Raw genomic sequence first — 19,122 nt, forward strand, 5'->3', positions numbered from 1 at the left:
ACCCCCGCCAGTCCTCTGAATGAAAATGATCAGAAGTCTGATCTCCGTTAGTGACGCATTGGGAGGTGATGATTGGTGATAACACCTTAATAACAATCACTTTTCAGTGTCTTAGGAAGACTTGGTTTTGGTTACAGAGTGCTGACTGACACCACTTTTTTCAGTCACAATGTCAGCGTTGCCTTGGACTAATTTAATCCTAAATAGGAAAAAAAATCAAATTTAAAAAAAAATCCAAGAGTTGCTATATGCATTTTAATTTAATTTAGTTTTACTTAATCTGTTATCAACCAGTATCATCATATGGCTTCAGGCTTAACCCTTTGTTGCAAGGCGTGCAGTAACAGGAATCAAGAAAAGCTGAGTGGAGGAGATTTCCTAAATTGATCTCTAAACACTTGGTTTGATAATTTGTTTTTCCTTCTAGAACTTTAAAATGGTGTAATTTATTTGTTCAGTACTAGTGACATGCTCTTTTTTAAAGTGTAAAATGACAATTTTAATCAATTAATTGCATAGTTATTTCAATCTCTTGGAATCTGAAGTTGACTAAATCCATAGTGCTGAAGTAAGTTGCTTACTATTATTTCTCAACATAGCTTACCCTCCAAGTGGGTTTTCAGAGGCTATAAAACTGCAGATGGCAGGAGTCTGCTGATCTTTTCCCCAGGGAGCAGCTGGTGGATTAGAATTGCCTGCCGTTAGGTTGGCAGCACAACTCCTCAAGCACTCCTCAATATTTATGAGGGAAACATGTCTAATTTCCCCTAAATAAAGTAGAAAAGGCTTTACCAAGAATAATATACTCTGTTGGTGCAATTAAAATATATAGGAAAAAATAAATATTGAGTGGAAACAGATTTAAATTTCATATTGTTTCTACCACTACATGCTGTCAGATTGAATTATTTTTGCAGTTATATTGGACTCCAAATGGAAGCCATGATTTAGAAGTGTGTTGTCTCAACAGAACAAGGAAACACTTCATGGCTTAACATCTAGAAAGGTGTACCTCAAGCTGCTCTATATTTTCTCTATACATATTCAGTTTGTATCTGAAGGCTGGGCTTTATGAAGGAGAATGTAGTATTGGGATCTCAGAAGACTCTATAACTTGTGTTATGCAGATGCCAGAACCTCACTCACTTGAGAGTGAGGAGGACTTCAAGCATTTGCTGAAGAAAATCAAGGACTGCAGCCTTCAATTTGAATAACATCTCAACATCAAGAAAACAACAATCCTTACCACTGGGCTGATAGGCAACATCCTGATGGAGAAAAGATTGAAATTGTCAACAATTTCATCATACTTGGATCCCTAGTCAATGCCCTTGGCCCTTGGTACCAGCAATCATCAAGAAATCAAAAGACAAATTGCAATGGGGAAATCTGCTGTCAGGGGCCTCTCCAGAGTTCTAAGGAGCAGTGGTATCAACCTGATGTAATCCCTAGTCTTTTCAGTTAACTTGCTATGTATCTGAAAGTTGGACAGTAAATAAGGATGATAGAAAAATTGATGCCTTTGAGTTATGATGCTGGAGAATAGTACTGAATATACCATGGACTGCTACAAAACAAATAAATATATCTTGGAAAAAGTGAAAATACGGTTCCGTTTAGAGGCAAGATGGTGAAACTTTGTCTCACATAATTTGGGCATGTTGTTAGGAGAGGTTTTTCCTTGGAAAGGGATATCATGCTTAGAAAGGTGGACAGTCAATGAAAGAGAAGAAGGCCCTCAAGAGGATAGACTGACATAGTGGCTGTAATAAAGAATGGCACAAGACAGGGCAGAGTCTGCTGCTCATAGGATTGCTATGGGTTGTAATTGACTTGATGGCACCTAACAACAAAAAGCATGTTGACATGGAGCTCTGGTGGTCTAGTGATAGGGATTTGCAGCTCAGATCCACTAGCTGCTGTGTTGGAGAAAGATGAGCAGTCCCCTGATCACATAACCAGATGAGATTTTATGTCAGTGAACTGTTGAATTGTTGTCATGCTGATACAGTGACTGCCAAAATGAGCTTAACCAAGGGAACTCTGGTGACCCAGTGGCAAGAAGCTGCACTGTAGTCCAGAAGGCACGCTGTTGGAATCCACCTGGTGCTCTGCTGGAGAAGGAGGGGCTGTCTCCTCCTGTGCCAGTTAGATCATTAATTTGATGATACACAACAAGAAGAAAAATTTTAAAAGTGAGCTTAACCATAGTAGAGATTGTCAGGATGGCACAGATCGGGTAAGATTTTGATCTGTTGTAAATAGGGTTGCTATGAGCTATGAGCTGACTTTTAAGCCAAACTTGATTTTCTTTTTTTTTTTAATTTGTAGTTTTCCTTTTCTCCTTTCTTGGATTTTTTTTTTAGTATGTTTTGCTTTATCTTTAACATTTTCATGGATTTGTGTAGGTGTTGAGTGATTTCTATAATGTAGTCTGTTCCCATCATTTATTTATAAAATATATGCATGCTGCCAGTGTGGAAATGCACGTTTACTTTTGAAATTGACATTGCAGATTTACTGTCAACTCAACACTAACTCACTTGAGCTTCTAATGAGTTTTCAGAGGCTGTGAGTCCCACAGGAGGAAACTGCCCATGTTTTTCCTGAGAAGGGACCCACTAATGGATTAAAACCGGCAGAGAGGCTCTGCCATACCGTTAGCAGTACAACCCCCTGCTGTCTAGGCCACCAGAACTCCTAGCATAATCTTAATGAGATGCAAAAATTCTATATAAGTTTGTTCGCGATCCCCAGCATATCTTTTTATGCATCCCGTGGGGACATTCCATTTCTGTTACTTAACTTTTCAAGCATATTTTCTACCTCTGTGTGCTTAGTTATTGTGTCTTTAATGCTCATGCACTCATTTTTTTTAACAGTATTTGTCTTTATACTGTCTTTTTTTACTGTTTTTGAACCTGCTTTTACTTTTTGGTTGCAATACCTTCAGCTATTCTCTCGCAAAAGATAGAATTTCCTGTCTCTGCCCTCTCTGGATTATAATTTTGGTTTTTATCTCATTCTTCATCTTATGAACATCTCATTTTTTTCAGGCGTTTAGTTATGTGATCATATTTAAATATGAAAGCCTAGTGATTGAAAGAGATGTGTGGTATGGGTTACCCTTGAATGAAAGGGCTGATTTGGCAGAGTATATGATGTTAGTACATGCTGTGTCAACTAACAGGCATCCCTCTAGGGCTTTAGGGAATGGCTTGGTGAAGTAAACTTGTGGAAATTGGAGAGAGCTCGCAGAGGGAGAGCAGACCCCACCACCACCACCTTAGAGCTCCTCGCTCTTACCTGGCAGATTGCTCAGACTGGGACCAGGACTTGCTGTTTTCACTATGCAAGATTAGGGTTGGGGAGCATGATCGAGATAGCCTTTTCCCAAATGCTTCAGTAAGCCTGCTGGTTTTCTTCTCTTTCCATTTTGACTTGGAAACATTTTGTCATGCTGTTAGTTTTATCTCAGATGAGTTCTGGGGTACTGGCAGCTTTGTGGGAGAAAGAGCTGATGGTCTGCTGCCATAAAGATTACAACCAAGAAAACCCTGTGGAACAGTATTACTGTGTAGCATGTTGGATCACTAGGAGTCAGAATCTGCTCTTTGGAAATGGGTTTAGTTGTGGGGTTTTTGGCTTGAATTTAAGTTCTTGTGAGGTCATCAGAATCTAATCTGTTGCTTAATGAAAGAAAACAGGGACTTAGCTTTTGTAAGATGGGTACAATTAGCATTTATCTTGGAAACAATATTGAAGAACACGTACTTGTTATAGCAACTCTTCTCCTTTATTTTTTCATTATTGTAAAAATATATACAATAAGAACTGTGAAAGTCAGAACCTGTTGAGAGGAGGAAGAAGGAAAATGCACATATTTCCCAATATTAGTAGCAGAAAAGTAATAAGAATATTTTTGTGGAAAATTTTTGAGAGCTAGGAAAACAAAGACATTCCTGTTATGTTCAGACTCTTACCACATTTCATTGTATAGAAAGTGCAGTAAAATATGCTATTTTAATAATTTTTAGTTATATAGTTCCTTGAGATTGTGTACGTTTATCATATTGTACAGCCACTACAACTGTTTCCAAAAATGTTTCCACATTTCAGTAGAAATTCAGTACCATTAAACATTAACTCCCATCTCTTCCTCCCCAAACATTCTAAATATTTTATATACATAGGGTCATTTATCTCCCTTTTGTATCTGCTGTATTTCCTTGAGCATAATGTTTTCAATATCCATCTATGTCAGCATATTCAGACCTTTATTTGTCTTTATTATGGATAATTTTTCATTATCTGTATGTACCATATTTTGTTTCTCCACTACTGTGATAGATGGTGGTGGTTTTTACCCTCTGGCTATTGTGAAAAATATGGCAGTTAATATTTGCATACAATTATTAGCAACTTTTAAAAAGAAATGTAGCATTTATATGTGAAAGATTCAAACTCACAGCTAAGTCTAGAAGGAGGACTGGCTGAGTATGTGGCAAATATGCTTTGTTTAAAATGTGTGCTGTGGTGAAAGTGGACTGAGGTTCATTTGGCGTCTACACTGAACAAAGGGAAGAGTAGAGCATTATTCTATCATGTTGGCCTGCTGGGGATAGTCACAATAGTTTCAAGGGCCTGAGGCCACTTTCCATGATTTCAGCACTCCCTATCTCAAGTCAGCAAAATGGAATCCCTTTGGCTCAACCTTATATAGAATATATGAGCAATGTGCCTAAACCAGGAATGTAGGAATGATTTCCGTATATGAAATTTTACTTCCCTCCGTTTTCCTTAGTTATAGCACTGGCTTCTCTGTGGTCCTGAATCATCCTAGGGTTCCAGAGGATGTACTCCAATATGTCTCCTGAGCCTCCTCTCAGCTGCTGCTCCTCACATTCTTCCCCTGTTATACTTATTATTGAGAAGACATCAGATGGACCTGCGTTTAAGTTCCTCATCTATTATTTACTTGCAGATTTTGGGGTTCTACTGCTGGGGTTCGTTGCTACTACCAGAGTGACTTGGAGAAATCTCCATGTGCTACTTATCTACTGTAGACAAAATGCAGTTTAAACAAACGAATGCATAGCTTAAAGATGCTTACCTTAATGGACTTTCCTGATGAGTAAAAATGTTTGTGGAAATGATTGGTAGAATGCTTGATGCATCAGCCCATCTACCTATGGTCAACTGATTTTTAACAAGTAGATGAAATCAGTTAAGTGAGAAAGGACAGCCTTTTTAACAAATGGTGCTGGCACAATTGGAAAGCTATCTGCAGAAGACTCAAGAAAGATCCACACCTCACTCCATATACAAAAACCAATTCAAAGTGGATCATGGACCTAGGACTAAAACCAAGGACTATAAACTTCTTAAAGAAAAGCTTCGAAGAACTCTAGAAGTCCTAATCCACAATATAAACAGTCTTCCAAACATCCTGAAAAATCTACAACCAGGAGTAGATGAAATGGATGAATGGGACCTTCTAAGAATCAAATCCCTATGCACATCCAAAAAGTTCTCCAACAGGGTAAAAAGGGAAGCCACAGACTGGGAAAAAATATTTGGTAATGACATGTTTGACAAGGGACTTATATCTAGAATTTATAGACTATTCAAGCACCACAACAAGATAAAGGTAAATAATCCAGTTGAAAAATGGGCACAGGATATGAACAGACATTTCACCGAAGAAGACATTCAGATGGCAAACAAACACATGAAGAAATGTTCAAAATCCCTAACTCTAAGAGAGGTGCAAATCAAAACAATATGAGATATCATCTCACCCCAGTAAGAACAGCAAAATTTAACAGAATAGCAAATATCAAATGCTGGCAAGGTTGTGGAGAAACTGGAACCCTTATTCACTGTTGGTGGGAGTGTAAAATGGTGCAACCACTGTGGAAGGCTATATGGCGCTTTCTCAAAAAGTTGCAAATAGAGATAACATTTGACCCAGCAATTCCACTACTGGGAATTTACCCAAAAGAAACCATAACTGCTACCCAAGTAGATATATACACACCCATGTTTATTGCAGCTTTATTTGCAGTAGCAAAGAGCTGGAACAACCCAAGTGCCCATCAACAAATGAATGGATAGAGAAGCTCTGGTATATTCACACAATAGAATACTATGCTGCATTAAAACACAAGGAACTCAGGCAATATTATTCAAAATGGGTGACCCTGGAGGACATTATGCTAAGTGAAATATCTCAGTCACCAAAGGACAAATATTGCACGGTGCCACTGTTGTAAAATGGGACTGACTCAGCGTTGCGGGAAGACAGAAAAGGAGGGGAGGAGTGATGTATCCTGCATGGAAATAGATGAGAGAGAGAACTGTTTAAAAGGGATGTATGATTGGGTATTATTGTCAATATAGGAGTCCAGAACGAAGTCTACACAGTGGAGTGGGCTTGGGAGGAGGAATTGCATAACAATGAAAGAGTTTTTGTTTTATTTTTCAAGGAGAAGAGTGAATTGGGGGAGGGGGAATGGCAGTGAGAAAAGTGCAACAATGAATGACTGGAAACCCTAAGTCTCTGTAAACTTTCATTAAAATTAATTAAAAAAAATTGTGGCTAACATTGAGAAGAATGAAAAAAAAAAACCCCAAAACATAAAAGATAACCTCTTTTCCTTTCCTTCTCACTGTTCTTCACGGTATGTTTCCTGGTTCTTTTTTCTTAGAAAGGTTTAAATTATATAATTCAATTAATTAACATTTTAAAGCTTAGAATAGGACCTGTCCTTAATTGTTGCTGTGCTGTTGTTGTTGTGAACCCTTGAATTGGAAGTGACTCCTAAGTGCCCCTTGAGCAGCTTTCAGAGGCAGTAAATAGCCTGGGAGATTGCCATCTTTTATCCCTGGAGCAGCAGGTGAATTCGAACCACGTACTTTGAGTGGGCAGCTCATTTCCTTACCACGAAACCACCAGAACTCCCTTTGTGTATAGTTAGCACCGTGAATAAATATGGAGTAAAATAATCAAGTGGGAGTTCAATAGCCTTTTATTCCTTGCTGAAAAGAATAGGTTAGAGCTGAGAGAAAAGTGGATACATCTCAATTCTCTCTTTACCGCAGAGATTTTTTTTTCCTTTCTTTTTTCATTTTGTGAGGAGTCAGGTGGCTGAAATGGGATTGATGATGTTTCTTTAGTTTTACATTCCTGGGCCATAAATCTCAGGATGAAAGGCAGGCACAGGTGAATGGTCAGAATTTTACACTGCTGTAATTTTTTTGTACTTGAAAACAGAAGTTTGCATGCCTTTTAGAGTTACTAAAATCTCTCTCCACCATTTCTTTTTTCAGTATTATTTCTTAAAACAGGATCATAGTCCATGTAGAATAAAATGAGTGAGCTTGCTGGATTTGAATTCCCACGGCCAGGATTAACTCTGTTTAGTGTGGGTTTGTGCAAGTGTTTATCTGTATTTCATTTGTCTCCTCTGTAAAATGGAAATTAGAATAGTTCTTTCTTCATGAGCTGTTAATAGCATTAAATGAGATCACATGTTCTGAAACAGTGTCTGACACATGGTAACTATGTATTATACGATACAATATGGTCACATATGTCTGTAAGATTGTATTATCCCTTTAGATTATGGCTGTTTTATGTCAGTTTTGCATCAGTACCCTGTCTAATCTTTCTCCCGTATCCACTTTTCTTTCAGTGAGGTGTGCCAGTCCTTAGTGAAACATAGCTCTGGAGCAAAAGGAAGTGTGTCACTACAGAAACTGCATTTGGTTTCACGCAGTATTTATCATTCACATCATCCTACCTTAAAGCTTCAAAGACCTCAATTAAGGACATCATTTCAGCTGTTCTCTTCTTTTACTAACCATCCTTTACATAAATTGAAGCTTTCTCCAATTAAATATGGTTACCAGCCCCATAGGAATTTTTGGCCAGCAAGATTGGCTGCAAGACTCTTAAAACTTCGATATATTGTACTAGGATCTGCTGTTGGAGGTGGCTATACAGCCAAAAAGGTGAGTTTCGTGTCCTTGCTAGTTTTCTACTTAAACTAGCTTGTTTAACATTTTACAGCAGAAATCATGAATGGAGTAGAAGATAATCTCTATTTAAATACCTATTTTGTTTGTGTCTCCTATGTACTAGTTGAAAAATGCCTCCTTAGTATTACTAATTTGGGGAAGCAAGGAACTGGAAGTAAAAACACTGCTTTGATTTTCCACTTACCTTATAGTGGTGGAGACAAGAAAGTTAGCTGGGATGTTAACACCACCACACACCAGCTGTACTTGGACTCAGGAAAGGGAGTCTTTTATGTGCCTGCATTATTTAAAGCTAACTCATGAACTTACCTGAACTAGAAGAATTTGGATTTTTGCATTCCATGTATTAAAACTTGATGCTTTCACGTCGGAACTGATTCATAGCTGACCTCAGTTAAGTTTTTGAGAGGCTGTATATTGCACTGGAGAAGAGTGTCCCTACTTCTTCCACAGAGCCATTAGTGGATTTGAACCGCCAAAGAGGCGCCACCTTGGGTCAGCAGTGCACAGTCTTCCAGGCTGGCTGATAATCACCTTCAGAGTAACTGGACACAATTACATTTATTTCTTAAAAAGTTTTAGAGTAATCTACTCCTAGTGGATTAAGACAATTTTCCCTTGTTCTCCTGTGGCATCTGAAGCATTTGATTGACATACTTTCTTATTTTTCAGACCTTTGATCAGTGGAAAGATCTGATACCTGACCTTAGTGACTATAAATGGATTGTACCTGACATTGTGTGGGAGATTGAGGACTATATAGATTTTGGTTTGTACCATTAAAATTTTTTTTTGGTAGTTTAGTTATAGAAAGGAAATAGTTGTATTGGCATAGTCTTTTTTAATTCATGCATATAGTGTATGTTGTTGTTGTTGTTGTGTACCGTAGAGTCAGAAGCGACCCAGAGCTGACCCCATAGCAGGTTTTCAGAGGCAGTTAATTGCACGGGATGAGATTGGCCGTCCTTCTCCCCCAGAGCAGCAGGTGGATTTGAACTGAATGCCTTCGGCATTATAGTGCAGATTCTTATCCCTAGGCCACCAGAGCTCCCTATATAGTGTATAGCAGTTTTAATTTAATATATAAAAATAGTAGAATGATTAAAAAAACAACAAAAACAATTTACAGCAAGGAAATAACTAGTCCTTCCTTCACTTTAACATAGCTACCACAATCCTTAAGGAGCATTCTCTCTCTGTTATATTTGTGGTTAATATTTTTTGTTTCCTTTTTAAAAATTAGTCAGTGAACATACACTTCAGTCTCCTCTTTTGCTGGCTACCCATTTTATCAGCATTTCTTCTAGCCAACTTCCCCAGCACCTTGTTCAGCATAGTATTGTCCTGAACATACGAATCTTAATCAGCTTAGCTAACCCTCTTTGATTATCTTTGTTACCCCAATTTTTTAAAATCAAGTTTCTTAAGAACTCTTAGACATGAATAATTTTTCCCCTCTTCTTCAGCTTATGCTCTGCCCTGTTTTCTAACAATAAAACAAAATTGAACCCTGCTGCCATCAAGGTAGTTCTGATTGAGAATGACCTTGGTAGAAGTCACACAATAACAGACTACGTCTGTATCGTTTTCCTATAGAATAGCGAATGGATTCATATGGAAAATTTTTCCATTAGCGTCTGAACATGTAACCTCTGTGTTACCTGAGTTCTTTCTAAAATTAAGTAAATGAAAATAAAAATTATTTGATAAATGCGATCGCCAGTAATTTGTGGTTATGACGTTAAAAAAATTGGATAAAATTATCTTCCTTTGTCTCTTTTTTCCCTCTCTGCTTGTTTCGCTCATGTATATGTAGAGGTGGATTTAATCTCTACAAGTACTTTTTTAAGAGTACTTTCTCAAAGATGAAGCTGTATCCCATTGACAAAGACATTTGAAGGAATAGAACTTTTTCAGTGTATTTTTCTCATGTTTATAAGGAAAACTTTTTGACATTTCCAGTACCACAAAATAGGGGTGGAGAGCAAGGATTTTGGAGCTTGATTGTCTAAACTTGAACTCTTTTTTTGTTTGTGTTTTTTTTTTCTTTAATTTTATTTTATTAATTTTAATGAACATTTACAGAGATTTTGGATTTCCATTCATTCATTATTGCACTTTTCTCCCTGACTCACTCATTGCTCTGAAGTCAGAACCAACTCATAGCAGATCTGCTAGCAGGTTTTCAGAGGCTTTAAACTGCATAGGAGGAGATTGACAGCTGTTTCTCTTGGAGCAACTGCTGGATTCAAACCCACATGCCTTTGGATTGGCAGCAGAACTTCCTCTCCCCTAACCCATCAGTGCTACCAGTAATTGAGGCAGTTGTTATGTGCCATCAAATTGGAACCAGTTGATGGCTGACCCACCAGTGGGTTTTTAGAAGCTGTAAATCTCATGGGAGGAGATTGTCCATCTTTATCCCATAGAGCACTTGGCAGATTTGAACCTCCTGCCTTTGACTTGGCAGCACAACTCCTTAGCTAGTAGGCTACCAGAGCTCCCTATTAATAAAGTAAAAGCTGACCATAGACTTTTAGACAGTCACCCCCACTTGGTAGTGAGTGTAAGTCTTTGGGACTATGAAAGGTAGGAGAAAAGTAATACAACACTGTGCTTAAATTTGAACAGACTCTTCTCACATGCCTGTTTTTCTGTGACATACTCCCAGAAAGTACATCTGATTGCAATCCACTGTTAACATTTTTACATTTTTAATATAGTGCTCATGTCCCGCTGCATTTAACTTAATGCCTATTAAACCATTCAGTAGCAAATTCTTTAAATCTTTCATTCTATATGGAATATTATCAGAATAACATAGTGTCTCTGATATATATGATATAGTTTGGGATTGTTTTTTTTTTTTTAAATAATTTCTTTCAAGTCACTTCCAGTCCTCTATCCAGTTTCCAAGGCCGTAAATTGCACAAGAGGAAATTCTCATCATTCTTCTATGAATGTAAATGGATGTTATTGTTCACTTGTGTGCCGTTGAGTCAGAACTGACTCATAGGTAACCCTCGAACAGGTTTTCACAGGCTCTAATGTGCACAGGAGGAGGTAGATTGGTAGATTGGAACTATGTACCTTCGGGTTGGCAGTGCAGCTCCTTACTGTTAAGCCACAAGAGATCCTTTATATAAATTTTAGATGCATTTTTTAATATTCAAATTTTTTTTTACCAAATGTCTAGTTTTTGTTGCTTTTTAAAAGTGCAGTATTTAAAAAAAAATAATAAAAAGTTCAGTATTATTTGATCAAAAGTTTTCCAAGTCAAGAATATGTATATTTCTGGGTCTTCTCCAGATAAAATTAGGAAAGCCCTTCCAAATTCAGAAGACCTTGCAAAGCTGGCACCTGACTACGACAAGATTATTGAGAGCCTCAGCTTACTGAAGGACTTTTTCACCACAGGTAAGAAGGGCCTATGTTTAAGTTCATCTATGATTTAAGACCCACAGATGAAAATACATAGATATATTTGGGGTTTTAATTCTCATTTTTAAAATCTAAAACATTTAGCGCAAATGAAAAATAGGTTAAAGAAAAGCATAAAATTTGATCATGTGGTAGTTTTCATTTCCATTGAGCCAATCAAGTGAAAATGAATGAGAAATGTATTTGACTTTTCTTAGTATAGGTGGGGGGGACCCACTTAGTCTTGACAACTGGATGAGACTTCCTATGTGTTTACTTTTCATAATTGGTTATACCCAATTTGATGATTTAAAACTAATTATGGAAAATCAAAATGAGGAGTTGATCAGAATTAATTCTGGCATCTTTGCCCAGTCACTGCCCTATTATGATTTAAGTAAATCTGAGATCTCGAATATCTTTGTTTGCTCATCCCTGTTAAATTTTATATTTTTATTTCCCCTTTTGCTGATTTTTCACAGGTCACAAATTGGTTAGTGAAATCATAGGAGCTTCTGACCCACTACTGTTGTTAGGTGTGTAAACAGACATTTTTGCTGTCTATAACATGCCTTTTAAATGCTTCTAATAAACCAGTTGCAGATAAAAAATTATGAGCCAAATTATAACACTGCTTATGTTGACTTTTAAAACTCCAAAAGTGTGTTAGACAAACATATCCTTTAGGTGGAAATAATAAAATCATTTTATGATAAACTAAAATTCCTAAGTACATATCTGTTAAGAGTTTAAAGTTATTAAAAAAGATCGTTTACTTAGCCAAAATAGTTTATTGATACAGATCTAATTGTTTTTTTATAGTTGAAATGAAAAGTAATTTTAGTATGTCTCATCTTCTCTGTCATGGTTGATTCTTTAGGTTTATTCTGTTGCATGTTTGGGTTACAGTGTCAGTGATACATGACCAGTCTCTGACTACTCCCATGTAAAACAGTCCTTGCAAGAGGACTTTTTTTTTTAGCTTTAAATTATATATGTTTTTAAATGGTGTAAACTTGTGCTCTGTGTTTTGTTTTAGAGTCCTCAAATTACTGATAGTTTTCCTTGAAATAAGGACAATTTTCTAAAAGTTAACTTGGTAACTTGAATCTGGGCACTCTAAAAATTCATTTATCTTTTAATTAGGTGGGCATAACTTAAGGGTGGCTTTAGACTATTGACAACATTAGAGAACATAAAGGATTGCATATTTGTCTTGAAGGTTCACCTGGAGAAACAGCATTTAGAGCAACAGATCCTGGATCTGAAACTGACAAGCACTACAGAAAGGTAAATTTAAGGGAGAATTCTTCACATAGGTAGTCTTGAAAGACTTCTTTTAAAGTGTTTACCGTAGAAGATTTGAAAATGATAACGTCTGAGAAGCAACTGCAAAGGCATCTAATTAGAGGTATTGTTACTGATCTTTGTGAAAATGCAGATGCATATGGCACTTCTGGAAATAAAGTTAGAGAATCCTATTTCTTTCACATATATGTGAAATATTTGTTTCAAAGATAATCTCTAAGAAAAGATTTTGTTGCCAAATATATGTGAGAAAAGCTGAGTTGGTACAAATCAGCAGGTTTTTTGTTTTGTTTTTTTTCTCTAGGACATTTCACTCTTGTGCTTTATAATCTCCAAGACTAGTCACAGTGTGCTGGGTTTTCCAGATTCACTTAGAACCCATTTTTTATACTATTCTTTCTAGGGATTGACGAGATTATTAGGGAATGCATCAGTTCTACTTTGTTGATAATCAACAAAGATATATAAAGGATTATTTAGAGCATGGCACTTTCAACACATGAGTATTAACAATCCATATAAGACTTTGAGACAAATTTCTAATGTAGAATTTATTGTTTTAGATGTTAACAAGATACCTTTTTGGTCTTTAGTCTTCACTCTTTTCATTCTTTTGGAATTAGTAAAGTAATTGCTTCTTAGAAATGTTAAGAAATAATATTTAGATAAATAGATGTATGGGAAAAGTATTCTACACTTAAAAATTACATGTATAATATGTAGCTCTTATATTGAAGACTTTTAGTACCTTAAAGGGATTGATTTTGTATGTGTTTGGGAAGGTGTTAGAGATTGCCATCTCCCTCCCTCTATCCTATAACTTTGAACTATTATATGGGAGGCTAAATTTTAATCAACTGTATTCCAGTTGTTTTATGTTACAGTGTAAATTTGTTCACCTAACAAGCTGGAACATGAGAAAGACTGAGAATGAAATAGGCATGCCTCGAGGACCATTAATGAAAGTACAGTGCAGTGAGAGTGTTGGAATTGGGGGGACATAAGTGTCAGATTGTTTGACTTCCTTCAGGCAGAATGAAAAGTCAGCACACCTTGGAGTCACTACACCTTGCTGTTCTGGAAGGGTGTCATCATGGTCTTCCAGATACTTTTAAAATCTGCAAAAACCCAGTGTCTATAAAAATCATATCTTTTCACCTAAGGCTTCACAGGCTAATTAAACAGTTTGTGAACATAATTATGTTACATTAATAAAAAAATTTGATTACTGCTTTGTAATAATGAAAAATGGAGAAAAGTACTAAAACCACCACTTACTAAATACTGTGTTACTCAGTCTTTTAAAGCTCCAGTATTCACTGGAGAAAATGACTGAAAATAGCCCTTGATGTGAAACCTCCCAAGTAACTTGAAGACAGATAGAGAGTTGGACTGTGGAGTGTATTTTAGTGCTTTAATGGCCTCATTTAACTTGTAAATAAATGGATTTTTGTATATCAGCCACAACATATATAGGTGACAGAACTGTTTAGTGTATATTCTGTTAAGATTGGTGTGTTCTAGTGAAAATTTCCTTAATGAGACATTATCTGCACTTCTGTCTTTTATTCCTGATTGCTAATAAACATCTCATAAAAATATAAAGAATATGATTATTCTGAAGGTAATAAGTACATTTTTAATTTATGGGAAATATTTCCTATACTTTGAAAAGCCAAGGCCAAGAAAAGTGCTTTAAATACAATTGTCTCAAGAAACTGCATTTTCCAGAGTTTTTAATTCTAATTTTTGTTCCTTTATATACATGATGCCTCTTATGTTTTATAGAGCAGTTGCCTCTTTTTGTTTTACCTACTTGATTTCTACTCATTCTTAAAGCTCCACTGAACTGTTTGTTACCTTCTCAAAAACCTACCACTGTTTATTTGGCTTGCATTGTTCCTACTTGATAGGCCTAGTCTATCACTAATTCTTTGTCTTTAGAGCATGTATGGCAGTTCTCTGTATAAGCAAAGTAAATTAGCTATTTGATTTAACTCAGAAGAGAAACTAAAGTAATTGTGTTTGGTTGATGCCAATAAGGATAGGTTAGACAAATATTAGACACTAATATTTGATATGAATTATACCTCAACATGCAGAAAATAACTTGGTCAGTAGGGAGCATCATGATAATGAAGAGAAGATTGAAGTTCTTGAGGACTTCGTTTTACTTAGAACCACAGTCTTGGAAGCTCTTGGAAGCAGCGTTCAAGAAATTAAATTACATACTGGATCAGGCACATCTGCTGACAAGGGCCTTTAAAATGCTTGCTCAAGAGCAGGGATGAGAATTTCAAGACTGAAGTATGTCAGACCCAAGCCTTAGTATTTTCAGTTGCTTCATACTCATGTACATGTTGGACAGTGAATACTGAAATTGGAAGATTGGTTGCTCTTGAATTGTAGTGCTGGGGGAGAATATGACATTTACTGTGGACCACTAAAATAACGAATAAATCTGTCTTGGAACAAGCAGCTGGAACTTCTTAGAAGGGAAGATGATGAAATTTAAGCCTTAGTCTTGACATGCTTTGGACATGTTATCAGGAAGAAGGACTTGAACGAGGAGAGTCAGGGAAGGAGAGGAAGACTCAATGAGACTAATTGACTCCATTACTTTAACAGAAAGATTGGGAGGGTGACAAGGTTAGGCAGGACTTTGTTCCTTTGTACACAGAGCTTCCATGAGTTAGAGGCGACTTAAAGGCCCTTAGTAACAGCGAGCCAGTTTGTCACTGTTGCTGCTAGATGCCGCTGAGTTGACTATGACTCCTGGCAGTCCTATATAAACAGACCTGGACCTGCCCTGTCCTGCACCCCCTCACAATCTTTGATATGCTGAGCCTGTTGTTAAAGTTACTATGTCAGTCCATCTTGTTGGGTCTTCCCTCATTCTCTGACCTCCCACTTGAAGTTTATGTAAGGTGTAACTTTCTCCTTAGCCTTCATATCTGGAACCCCCTGAGTGGTTCGGACATTTAACACAAAAGTTTGGCAGCTAACGTCTACCTAGAGGCATCATAGAAGAAAGACCTGTTAGTGGCCTGGAAGATCAGCCGTTGAAAACCTCGACCCACGTGGAGTGACCATGAGTTAGAACTGATTATGTTTTTATTGAGGAGAACAATGGCTGAGAAAATTGTGTATGTGGTTGATATTCCAAATTTTAACAAAACAGGGTTGCTTAAATGAGATACACCATTTTGGGACTTCCTTATGTAACAATTATTGTAATAACTTTGTGACACAGTTAAATTTTTAACCTCGCACCATCATGTAACCACAGGTCCAGGAAATTCTGGTTTCCTGAGTAACAGATAGCAACTGCACTTGTTTCAGTGCTTGGTCAGGAACCCAGGCCGCTGAGGTTCTGGAGATGAGTAGATGGGGCAGCAGGGGACAAAAAATGGGGAAGAGCGACATGGAGAAAAGCAGAATGATGCAACAGACAACCTTAATAATAGACTCCTGGAGCTTTGTGTTATTCAAGAATCCCAAAGTAGTATTTGATGTGTACATGATTAGGTAGCAATATAGAATAAAGGGTGATGTTGTTTATTGTTGAATTGCAACCAACATGTAGCTGGGATTAGATGCAAACTACAGTATTGTTTATGACTAGTGGCAGTAGCCAGGCTGTTTTGTTTATCTCTTAACATTATTTGTAGAAATTGTCAAATAATGAAATAAGAATATTGCATTTCTGGATTGGAGCAACTTCAGTAATCAAGTTTCCTTTGGATGGCCTACAAAAAACATTCTTCAGCTGGCTATAAATAAACTTTAACAGAGTTATATGTAACTAGAAGTGAAGAAATTAAGGGGAAAAGGCTCTTTTTATTTCATCAAATAGCAGAATTATGTAATGTTTACTCAGTAATTCCATATGAGGGAATACTTTTTAAATGTAAAGAGGACAGAGTTTTTACTTTTATCTTCTTTTGCTAGATAAAGGATATTGTTAAAACTTCTAGAGCAAGAGTTAGCAGACTTTCTAGGCCAGAGAGTATTTAGGATTGTGGGCCCTAAGGACTGTTCAGAGAGTCCACCATAATTAGCCAATTCACGCTTAAAGAATAATTCAAATATATTTCCCAGTGTAGCCATTTCCCCTTTGTAGATATGGAATGAACCTGATGGATGAAAACTTTGGAAACAGACCATGTTTCGGAATGATACCCACTGCAGACTGGCTTCACACTGCTTGAATTTAGATCTTCCTACTTTCTAAGATGTGTGACCTTGGACAAAGTACTTAGCTTCTCAGTGCTGGTTTCCTCTTTGTTAAAGGGAAAAACTATTTAATAGATGTGTTGTTGTTGTTGTTAAATGCCGTCGAGTCGCTTGCAACTCATAGATACGCTATGTACAACAGCCCTAAACGCTGTTCTATCCCATGCCAGTCTCACTGTCTCCAACACACCTGCCCCAATTAACCCAGTCACTGAATCAGTCTGCTTCATAGAGGGTCTTTCCCTCCTGCGCTGTTCTTCCACTCTCCCAAGCATGACATCCCTCTCCAAGGACTGGTCCCTCCTTGCAACAGGTCCAGAGTATGTCAGATGAAGCTTCAGAATACTTGCCTCCAAGGAGCAGCCTGGTTTAACCCTCTCCAGGGAGAACCTGTTCATTTTCTTAGCAGTCCATGGTATATTCAATAATCTTCTCCAACACCACAGCTCAAAGGCATCAATTCTCCTTCTCTCCTCCCTAGTCAGGGTCCAGCTCTCTGAGGCATAGCAAGTGATTGCAAAGACCATGGCCTGTATCATATGCACCTTAGTCTCCAGAGAGACACCATTGATCTTCAGTATCTTGGAGAGGTTCCTAACAGCAGACTTTCCCATCCCAATTTTAATTTCCTGGATACTGGTGCCAAGAATGTTTACTGTGAAGCCAAGCAAACTAAAGCTGTGAACAATCTCAATCTCTTCACCATCCATCCTGATGCTGCCACTTGGCCCAGTGGCAAGAATCTTTGTCTTCTTGATATTGAGCCTCAATCTATATTGAAGGCTGCAGTTAGATTGTTAGCACATAATAAACTAAACAATTGTGAAGATGGTAATGACAGTTAAAATTGTTGTTGTTGTTATATGCCATTGAGTCGCTTGCGACTCATAGTGACCCTATGTACAACATCCCTAAACTCTGCTCTGTCCTGTGCCAATTGCACCGTCTCTGATACACCCATCCCGATTACCCCAGTTACTGAATCAATCCACCTCATAGGGGGCCTTCCCCTTCTGTGCTGTCCCTCTACCCTACCAAGTATGATGTCCCTCTCCAAGGACCTGTCCCTCCTTGCAACATGTCCAAAGTATGTTAGACGGAGCCTTAGAATCCTTGCCTCCAAGGAGCAACCCGGTTTGACCCTTTCCAGGATGAATCTGTTTGTTTTCCTAGTAGTCCATGGTACCCTCAATACTCTTCTCCAGCACCACAGCTCAAAGGCATCAATTCTCCTTCTATCCTCCTTAAGTCATTGTCCAACTTTCTGATGCATAATAAGTGATAGCAAAGAGCCTGGCCTGTATCAGATGCACCTTAGTCTCCAAAGAAACACCATTGCTCCTCAATACTTTGGAGAGGTTCCTAACAGCAGACTTTCCCATGGCAATACATCTTCTAATTTCCTGGCTACTGGTGCCGAGAGTGTTGACTGTTGGAGCCAAGCAAACTGAAGCTGTGAATAATCTCAATCTCTTCACCATCCATCCTGATGCTGCCAATTGGTTACAATCATTATTATCTTAAAATTTGAGTTTACAGCAATTGATTAGTTTCTCACCTCTTGTTCTTTTGTGGGATTTTTCTAGGAATTACGTGAAATTGGTTTTAAGGTTGGTATTCACAATAGTGGTTTTGGGGAAAGTCCATTTACATTTTCTATTAGAAATTTCATATGTTCATTTTGGTGGTATTAATTTGGTTCATTAAGACAGCACATATGTGCCTACTCCTGTTTTAGCTGCTGGATATAATACATTAAACGTGTGTCAGACCTCATTTATTCTAGGGTGTTGTGATAGGCCATCGAGCCTTAACCAACTCAGAGCTGATCCTCCAGCAGGTTTTCTGAGGCAGGTAATTGTATATGCCATAGGAGAATGAGATGAACATGGGCCTTACTTTGTTGTGAATTCTAAAAATACAAGGAAAAAAAATTCTGTTTTTAATACACATACACAGAATGTTTCATTGTAATAGCACTCATCCTGCTTCTCTGATTTTCATTTCCATTAATCTCTCCCACAGAAATGCTGCCTTTTACCCTTGTGTGATTGTTCTAAGGAGTGTGTAATTCAGTAGCGTTACTTGCTCATCACCTTAGTACTCTGACTGAAA

The 19,122-nt window shown here is 37.4% G+C and overlaps 1 protein-coding gene across 1 annotated transcript in view; it reads left to right on the forward strand.

Moving 5' to 3' along the window:
- Positions 1–19,122, forward strand: part of OPA1 (optic atrophy 1 (autosomal dominant)) — a 99,966-nt gene that overhangs the window by 712 nt on the left and 80,132 nt on the right. Inside the window, exons 2-6 of the mRNA XM_006902086.1 lie at positions 7,698–8,016; positions 8,716–8,812; positions 11,353–11,460; positions 11,946–11,999; positions 12,686–12,753. Coding sequence (XP_006902148.1) covers positions 7,698–8,016; positions 8,716–8,812; positions 11,353–11,460; positions 11,946–11,999; positions 12,686–12,753 — 646 coding nt within the window. The remainder of the gene's footprint in view (positions 1–7,697; positions 8,017–8,715; positions 8,813–11,352; positions 11,461–11,945; positions 12,000–12,685; positions 12,754–19,122) is intronic.

This window comes from Elephantulus edwardii, unplaced genomic scaffold, assembly GCF_000299155.1.
Source record: "Elephantulus edwardii isolate Elephantulus edwardi_28Jun2011 unplaced genomic scaffold, EleEdw1.0 scaffold00367, whole genome shotgun sequence".
In the NCBI taxonomy this organism is placed as follows: domain Eukaryota; kingdom Metazoa; phylum Chordata; class Mammalia; order Macroscelidea; family Macroscelididae; genus Elephantulus; species Elephantulus edwardii.